Genomic DNA, 9,907 nt, shown 5'->3' on the forward strand with positions numbered 1-9,907 from the left:
ATCGGTCAGACCATGACTATGTTTATCAGAATGTAGTTCAGTTGTTGGGTTTCCAGAAACCTGGAAGCTGAAGGGCCACTTGCTTAATGAAACAAGAAAAATAGTTTGCTGTTTGTTACCTTCTGTTCCTGTTCTCTGGGTGCCTCTAAATGATACTTTTAGATCAGTGGGACCGCTCGGTGAAAGCAGGGCCAGCCGTCGCAGGGGATGTTTATCTGGTAGTTGGCAGTTTTTGCAAAACAGCTAAGGCGCATGAGTGACGGACAGCACTGAATGGCTACCGATGAGGGTTGAAATGTGCACTTTTAACAGTGCAGCAACATCCAAATGTGTTCAAGCCTTCATCTTAATTGATCTGTTGAAAACGAGCGATTGAAAGGAATAGGGCACTATTGACGTAAAAGGAGAGATTACAGGAGGTTGGCCATGAGCCAAAGGTCTATTAAATGTCCGGCCTCTGTGTTCGGAAATGGTCAGCGACAGAGCGTAAGCAAGCAACAGTCAGAGAACGTAAGCGAATATGTAGAGATCTCTCGATTCTTCTTCCTTCCCAAGTTTCCTAATCTATCAATTCTGATAAAACACAAAGTTTACACTTGAAGAAATGTGTTTTCTTTGAAATAAACTGAAGCACACTGTTAGAAAGTGAACATTTCAGTTAACAGATTGTCACCACCCTTTGAGAGTGTATACGTCAAGCTTGCTTTGCGAAACTGCTGGATTGCAAAACCCTTTTGAAGCTGTTCTCCTGGCTCTGGCAGTGACGATCAGCCTTGATTGCTGACAATTTAAAACTTCAAACCTCTTTTCAAAATAATGCACATTTGTTTTATTAATATTATATATATATATAAATATAAAACATATAAGTTCAATTGAAGCATTCAAAAGGGAATTAGACTGTTATATGAAAAGGAAGAACGTGCAGGGTTATGGGGAGAAAGCAGAGGAATAGCACCAAGTGCACTGCTCTTTTGGAGAGCTATTGCGGACACAATGGGCCGACTGGCCTCCTTCTGCACTGTAACAATTCTGTGATTTTGTATCATGTGGCAAATATGGTGACCTGATTGCCACAAGTTTGGCGAGCATCAAAATCCTATTGGACAACATTGACCTAGACAGAGTGCCACCATAAACACTCAACAGAAACATTTTGCCATTGGGTGGGGTGGGGGGTTGAGCCAGATAATTCCACCTTTAAATGGAAAATTGGATAAATATTTAAAGCAGAGGAAGATACAGAGCTATGGGATTAATTCTGGAGTTGGCATCAACACAGTGGAACTAATGGCCCCCTTCCACGATCACCTTTGCACTTGCCAACAAATTTTTGGATGATTAATTTTTGCTGTATGATTCTGTGACCCATACAGCTGTGCTACATGGGCCTTGGCTCAATCTTTTCAGCAACTCCCATTACCAATACACACACAGGTTTCAGTTCCCCACTGCACGGTGTGGCATGATGTTAGAACACAGAACAGTACAGCACAGGACAGGCCCTTCGGCCCACGATGTTGTGCCGAACCTTTAACCTACTCTAAGATCAAACTAACTACCTACCCTTCGTGGTAGTAAGCATCAAGTGTATGCTGTTGAAGTGCCCTTCAGTCATTGTATAAATGGAACAGATAACTAGAGCAAGTAAGAACATTTGTATTACAACTAGGCTCTTTAAACAAAGACCAGAAACTGAACTGGAGTAGCCATATTAATACTGTGGCTACAATAGCATGGCAGAGGCTCGGAATCTTGCGGCGAGTAACTCCCCTCCTGACTCCTCAAAGCTGTCCACCATCTACAAGGCACAAGTCAGGAGTGTGATGGAATACTCTCCACTTGCCTGGATGGGTGCAGCTTCAACAACACTCAAGAAACCCGACACCATCCAGGACAAAGCAGCCTGCTTGACTGGCACGCCATGCACAAACATTCACTCCTTCCACCACTGACACACAGTGGCAGTGTGTGCAAGATGCACTGCAGCAATGCACCAAGGCTCCTTAGACAGCACCTTCCAAACCCACGACCTCTACCATCTAAAAAGGACAAGGGCAGGAGATACATGGGGCAACCACCACCCGCAAGTTCCCCTCCAAGCCACACACCATCCTGACTTGGAACTATATCACCGTTCCTTCACTGTTACTGGGTCAAAATTCTGGAACTCCCTTCCTAACAGCACTGTGGGTGTACCTACCCCACATGGACTGCAGCAGTTCAAGAAGGCAGCTCACCACCAGCTTCTCAAGGGCAATTAGGGATGGGGCAATAAATGCTGTCCTAGCCAGCGATGTCCACATCCCATGAACGAATAAAATAAAAGCCATTAATCCCACTCGGATGTTTTCTCTAAACATATTCAATAAAGCTTTGTCAGTCAGTTGTTTTCCTTCAGTTTGAATGACTCACTGAGGACTTCAGCAGGTAGCAGGTGCTTCCACTGAATGGACAGAACTAATTAATGATACTTGTCCCTCTCCCGCATCACTGAGAGAACTAGTGAGAATCCCGATTCAGAACAGAATTTTGATTCTGCTTTCTAGGGCTTGACCAAGGAGAGAAATGAGAGAGAAAGGAGAGAAACCAAATAAAGAACTTGATATCTTACTGCACTGTCTTCTGTGGGCTCATCTATGCAAACATTAAAGCTGTTTCTAACACAAAGAAACAAACCAGCCATTTACATTTACTTCAACGTAAAATACCCTGAGGTGCTTTACAGACAGCTTATGAAAGACAGTCACCGAGCCAGGAAAGGAAAATTAGTAGTGTTGACCAAAATCTTGGTCGAAGAAATGGATTTTGAGAAGGATTTTTAAGGAGAACAGTGTAGGGAAGTTTAGGGAGGGGATACTGTAGAGTAGGACCAAGACAACCAAAGTATCTGCCACCAATTATAGGGACACGAGGGCAGCAAGAGTCAGAGGAACAGAAAATTTGGAGGAGTTATAGGGACGGAAGTGGGAGCAAAGGTATGATGGGGTGAGGACGTGGAGGGATGTGAAGATGATTTTAAAGTTGAGGTACTGAGGGTCAGGGAGCTAATGTAGGTCCATGAGCATTTGGGACTTAGGGTTACTGCAAATTTACAAAGTTAGAAGATGGAGGCCAACGAAAGCACTGGAGTTGTCAAGTCTGGAGATGACAAAGACATACAACTGTTTCAAGCAGCAGTGGTGCTGAAACAACAGACATTGCAACAGTGGATGCAAGTGGTCTTGGGGATGGAGATGATTTGAAGTTGAAGCTCAGCTCAGACAATGCAGTACTTCAATTATTCTACAAGTCTAATAGGCAAATGCCAACAGCCCACCTCCCAGAAATCTAAGGTTCAAACATGTGCCTATGCAATCTTCCACCTCTGCACAAACAGGAACACAACAGAAGGAAACAAAAATAAGGAGGTACATTTTTATGAGAGAATTGACCAAGCAAACAATCCGCAGTAAATTTAAACCTGTCAATCACTGATTTTGTATTTCAAAGTCTAGCATAGTGTTCTGTTAAACATTAATGGTTAACAGGAGTAGGGATTTTCTTCAAAACCATAATGTACAGCCAGATCTAATCAGAATTTTAAAAAAAATTACAGCAACACTGCGTGTAACACCCCTTATCTGTAAGCAAGAACAGAGAGAGCTAGGCTACCCCAATATCATTTGGTGATCTTGATTTTTTTTAAATTTACTGGAGGGAAAAGTCCTGCTGTTAAGAAAATCATCACAGCATCTATACCAATGACTTCATTTAGGCATAGTTATAACATACAATTCCTTCAAAAAAAGTATTCTTTAGCTAATTTGCTCTCAATACATCTCCAGTATGTTTTCTACAGTGGCATCAATAGTTTGCTGCATCCTAAGATGTAGATAGTAAATATTACCTTATGTGAATAATGAAAATTCCATATTCTAGTGCAACCTAATATTTCATCATGAACTATGCACATGGTTGCCAGAAATCAGGATGGTGGGAGGGATTAGCAAAATATTTTTTATGCAGAGGATTGTACGAACATGGAATGGCCTATTATAAAGAGTGAAGGAATCAGAATCTATAATTACAACTTTTAAAAAGTGACATGGATAAACATTTAAAAATTAAAATATTTAAAAAGACAATAGATAGCTCTTTGAAGAACAAAATTAAACAAATGTTATCCTTCTTCAGGTACAGACCAATCCTATGACTTTATAGCCAATCACCAAAACTGAACAAATGGCAAGCAAGGTTAGATATTTAAAAACATTGTTTTACTACAAGTCCTTTTGTGACTGTTCACATCTTTGTGATCAAATTTATACACCATTTCTCCCCACTGACTTTTCCTGGGGAACAATGCTCCAGGTGTCCTCAGACATCTTATCCAAGTGCCATTCTTTACTTGAACTCAGTGAGCACTGATGGGCTGTCCAGCCGTGGAGGGTATTAAAGCTTAGCTCAACATCCCCCATGTTCACTTTCCAACAGGAATAGGGAACCCCTCCCTAATCAAGGAGGTGCAGACGCCAACTTCAGAACGCTCTACTGCTGCCCTACCAAAATCTAAACCTGGGATATTATTGATGTGTACAGCTCAGTTCCTTGCTGGACCGTAAGGGATGGAGGAGGTGGGGGAAATCTTTCATGCACCTTTTTTGTTTTATTAAGGACAAAAACTCCTTCTAATGTCATGTAAAATAATGACATTAAAACTTCAGAGCTATATGTCTTCAAGATCAAAATTCTTTTTTCCCCTCCCCCCCAAAAGGTTTCCTACAGAAATGTTAGAAGCAACAAATAGCCCTAAATAACAAATGCCTACTTGCGACGAGTATGCTTATGGAGGCAATACACCGATGAGGCAAGTCATCTAATTTGTCATACCAACAAGGACATGGTAATTAAATAATTTGATGTGGGCAACAATTATACCGCAACAGAATATTGTATAGGATTCTCAGTTTTCCAGGAGGAAAAAAAATCAGCTCTTTCAACACTGGCAAGAGGAAGGAGGAGGAAATAGGAATTGGACAAGAATTCAGATTTTCAAATCAGTTCTCCAGTTGGCTGCTACGTTTGACATGAGAAACTTGTAACATAAAAATAATTAGCTGTGAACATTATAATTTTTTTAAAGATTTTATAACTTTCCAAACAAGGTTTGGTAGAAAATCTGTCTAAACAACCTGCTCTGCATACTGGAAACGCGCAAAGCGGGAGCTTAGGGAGGGACATCAGCTGCAGCATTATATAACTGCGCCTGTACTCTCAAAGTGGACTCAGCCCCCGGTCCCTCAGATATAAACCTCGAACATGTAATTCAATAAACAGATGACCGCATTCACTTATCAGAAATTTACAAAGTGACATTACTGACAAGAAAAATGCAGTGAAGTCCGCCGCTTGGATCTTTTGCTTCGCAGCAATGCCGAGGAGCAAGGGCAATGAGCTGAACCTCCCCCTTCTCCGTTGTGGGCATGAATTGGAGATCCCCTGGGTGGGTTTCTCTCATTAACAGGGCGGGGGCGAAAGGAGTTATTGTTTGGGCAAACGGAAGGTGTTAGACTCAATGGGTGGAGACGCCCTGGGTGGGATTCTGCCATTATCTGGAGGACTCGGGCAAGAAGTGGCTGTTTCCATCCGGAAGGCGCGTTAAATTGATGCGGAGTGGCGGGGGGGTACAGGTGGTGGCGGGCCCCAGACCCCGGACAACCGACGACTGCAGCTCGGGTGGCCATAGCGAGCGACCACCGTGACGCAGCAAGGCCGAGCAGGGTCAAACACGGGTGGGGAAATCCCCCAGGCCCGTTCGCCCGTTCCTTCACTCACGAAATTATCCCTGAAGTCGCTGTCGGGGCACAGGACGTAGAAGGAGACGCCGGGGTCCGCGTAGAAATCCAGGCGGCTCTCGGCCTCCTCGGTGGCGATCAGCTCGAACGGAGTGTTGTAGCACCATTTGTCCGCGATGTCGACGAACTGCTGGAATTCCATGGCCGCCGACTCTCCGGTGCGGGTGCGTGTCGTCCGTTATCTCAGCCACGATCGCTCCCGCCGCATCGGCCTAGTGGAGAACGCAGCCCATGGCACGCGCCGCTTTGTGTTTTTTTTTTCTCTCTCCCCTTGTGGCGCACTGGTGCAGCTCAGCTGACTGTGAACAACCACTGCCGCGCTCTCCCTCACTCCGGCGTCCAGGCACTCCTCCAAGCCGACACCGCATACAGCACGCTGACCAATCCGGATGGCCGCCGCGGTGAGTGGGCGGAGGCAGGAGGCAAGCGGCGCGCGCCCCACTGCAGCTCCGCGCGCCAGAGAGCTTTCAGCACCAGTAATGTTGCAAAGGCTTCTCCATCAGCAGTCTCAGATCCTTTCGTTTCCGCATCCGATTGCAGCTGCGGTTTTGCTTCCCCTGAACGTCCATTCCATGGGCAAATCACTCGCTGTTACCCTGGGTTACTTTTCTTAAATTTGCCGTTTACTTTTTGTTTAAAGTTAAAAAACCTTGGATTTCTATAGCACCTTCACAACCTCAAGCCATTCCGGGACGCTTTACAGCCAATTAAAATCTTAAAACTGCAATGTTGTGACATAAGAAATGTGGTTGTCACTGACCTAATAATCCAAATCCCACCATTACAACTTGAGAAGGAATTGTTTAAAATATAAAAAGCTGATATCCATGAAAATCGTTGGGAAGTGTAAGGGTGAGGGCATGCCCCGGTACTCAAAAACGCCTCGAGAGTCGGCTGTCTTATACAAACGAGCGATCTTTATTTACGAGCATGCAAGAAGTGCTACTCTCACGAATGATTGTTGGGGTTCTGCTCATACATTGTTCCAGTAGTCATTTTATACAGTTTTACAGGAGGTTTACTTAATAAACTGTTTCTTCATTACATCATCTCCCATCTATTGCCTTCCCGAATCTCACCCTGCCTTGGTTTATATTACTCACCTTGTCAACCTCTTGATTACCCTATTCATAGGATTCAGGCATCTCCCTCCTAGCCACATTACCTTCTGATTAGATATTCATCTAATTCGTGTGTCTAGCAGGCAAGCTTTTTCAAGTTACAGGGACGTAAATTACGCCAAGTATCCCATGGTTCCCTATGCCAGTCTCCCCAACAGGAAGCGTGCCACCCAATCTGGCCTATGTGTAATTCCAGTTCCTCACCAACCAGAGTGCCAACCTGTTATATAGTTATGTATGCTATTCAATTTACTCAGTGATCTTCTTCTTTGGCCTCCTTGTCTCGAGAGACAATGGGTAAGTGCTTGGAGGTGGTCAGTGGTTTGTGAAGCAGCGCCTGTAGTGGCTATAAAGGCCAATTCTAGAGTGACAGACTCTTCCACAGGTGCTGCAGATAAAATTGGTTGTCGGGGCTGTTACACAGTTGGTTCTCCCCTTGCGCTTCTGTCTTTTTTCCTGCTAACAGCGAAGTCTATTCGACCTGCCACTCTTTAGCCCCACCTTTATGGCTGTCCGCCAGCTCTGGCGATCACTTACAACTGACTCCCATGACTTGTGATCAATGTCACAGGACTTCATGTCGCGTTTGCAGACGTCTTTAAAGCGGAGACATGGACGGCCGGTGGGTCTGATACCACTGACGAGCTCACTGTACAATGTGTCCTTGCGGATCCTGCCATCCTCCATGCGGCTCACATGGCCAAGCCATCTCAAGCCGCTGGCTCAGTAGGGTGTATATGCTGGGGATGTTGGCCGCCACGAGGACTTCTGCTTTGGAGATATGGTCCTGCCACCTGATGCCAAGGATTCTCCGGAGGCACAGAAGATGGAATGAATTGAGATGTCGCTCTTGGCTGACATACGTTGTCCAGGCTTCGCTGTGTTGAGTACTGAGGACACAGGTTTGATACACACGGACTTTTGTGTTCCGTGTCAACGCGCCATTTTCCCACACTCTCTTGGCCAGTCTGGACATAGCAGTGGACGCCTTTCCCATGCACTTGTTGATTTCTGCATCGAGAGACAGGTTACTAGTGATAGTTGAGCCTAGGTAGGTGAACTCTTGAACCACTTCCAGAGCGTGGTCGCCGATATTGATGGATGGAGCATTTCTGACATCCTGTCCCATGATGTTCATTTTCTTGAGGCTGATGGTTAGGCCAAATTCGTTGCAGGCAGCCGCAGTCCTGTCGATGAGTCTCTGCAGACACTCTTCTGTGTGGGATGTTACTGCATCATCGTCAGCAAAGAGGAGTTCCCTGATGAGGACCTTCCGTATTTTGGTCTTTGCTCCTAGACGGGCAAGGTTGAACAACCTGCCATCTGATCTTGTGTGGAGGAAAGTTCCTTCTTCTGAAGACTTAAACGCATGTGAGAGCAGCAGGGAGATCCCAAACAGTGTAGGTGCGAGAACACAGCCCTGTTTCACGCCACTCAGGATATGAAAGGGGTCTGATGAGGCACCGCTATGCTGAATTGTGCCTTTCATATTGTCATGGAATGAGGTGATGATACTTAGTAGCTTTGGTGGGCATCCGATCTTTGCTAGTAGTTTGAAGAGACCACGTCTGCTGACGAGGTCAAAGGCTTTGGTGAGATCTATGAAAGCAACATAGAGGGGCATCCGAAACGTTAACTCTGCTTCTCTTTCTACAGATGCTGCCAGACCTGCTGAGTGAATCCAGCATTTCTTGTTTTTGTTTCAGATTTCCAGCATCCGCAGTATTTTGCTTTTATATAGAGGGGCATCTGTTGTTCGCAGCATTTCTCCTGTAGCTGGTGAAGGGAGAACAGCATGTCAATGGTGGATCTCTCTGCTCGAAAGCCACACTGTGCCTCAGGGTAGACGCGCTCAGCCAGCTTCTGGAGCCTGTTTAAAACGACTCGAGCGAAGACTTTACCCACTATGCTGAGCAGGAAGATTCCACGGTCGTTGTTGCAGTCACTGCGATCACCCTTGTTCTTATAAAGGGTGATGATATTGGCATCTTGCATGTCCTGTGGTACTGCTCCCTCATCCCAGCACAGGCAAAGTAGTTCATGGAGTGCTGAGAGTATAGCAGGCTTGGCACTCTTGATTATTTCAGGGGTATTGCCGTCCTTCCCAGGGGCTTTTCCACTGGCTAGAGAATCAATGGCATCACTGAGTTCCGATTTTGTTGGCTGTTCGTCCAGCTCATTCATGACTGGCAGAATTGAGGGTGGTCTCAGTGACAACATTTTCCCTGGAGTAGAGTTCTAGGTAGTGCTCCACCCAGCGGTCCATTTGCTTGTTGGTCAGTGATCGTGTCCCCTGATTTAGACTTGAGGGAGGCGATCTTCCTGATGGTTGGCCCAAAAGCTCTCTTAATGCCAACATACATTCCTCTGATGTTTCCAGTGTCAGAAGCCAGCTGAATACGATTGCATAGGTGTTGCCAGTAGTCATTTGCGCAGCGCCTGGCTGTTCTTTGTGCAGCGCATCTGGCTGCTTTAAGTGCTACGGATGTTAACTCGCTGGGGGCTTTCTTGTAGTTCAACAGTGCAATGCGCGTAGCGGCTATGACAGGTTCCAGCTCTTCAAAGTGAGATTGATGCAGACATTGTAGTTAAAGAGGAGTGTGGAATATTAGATAAGATAAGCATAATGAGAGAGGAAGTGCTTGACAGTCTGACATTCCTGAAAGTGGATAAATCGTCAGGACAAGATGTTTTGCACCCCAAACTACTAAAATAAGTGATATATTTTACTAACAACAAATGTCGTGAGCTACTGCATCAGATGATTAAAATTTGTACACTTACCGTAATCTTTTTTCCATCTGCTTACTTAAATAGGTGAAAAAAGATCACAAGTCTCAACTGAGTGGCATAAACTCAACCATCATTACCACTGAGTGTATATTCTGGATACAAAACGCAATCTTATTCAAAGAGGCGAACCAAATATCCATTTTAGATTTATGCAAC

At 45.1% G+C, this 9,907-nt stretch overlaps 1 protein-coding gene across 1 annotated transcript in view; it reads right to left on the reverse strand.

Moving 5' to 3' along the window:
- mturn (maturin, neural progenitor differentiation regulator homolog (Xenopus)) overlaps nucleotides 1-6,177 on the reverse strand; it is a 40,803-nt gene extending 34,626 nt beyond the window's left edge. The window contains exon 1 of the mRNA XM_068055961.1: nucleotides 5,818-6,177. Coding sequence (XP_067912062.1) covers nucleotides 5,818-5,979 — 162 coding nt within the window. The 5' untranslated portion in view covers nucleotides 5,980-6,177. The remainder of the gene's footprint in view (nucleotides 1-5,817) is intronic.
- Between the last annotated feature and the right edge of the window lie 3,730 nt (nucleotides 6,178-9,907).

Source organism: Heterodontus francisci, chromosome 2 (genome assembly GCF_036365525.1).
Source record: "Heterodontus francisci isolate sHetFra1 chromosome 2, sHetFra1.hap1, whole genome shotgun sequence".
Lineage (NCBI taxonomy): Eukaryota > Metazoa > Chordata > Chondrichthyes > Heterodontiformes > Heterodontidae > Heterodontus > Heterodontus francisci.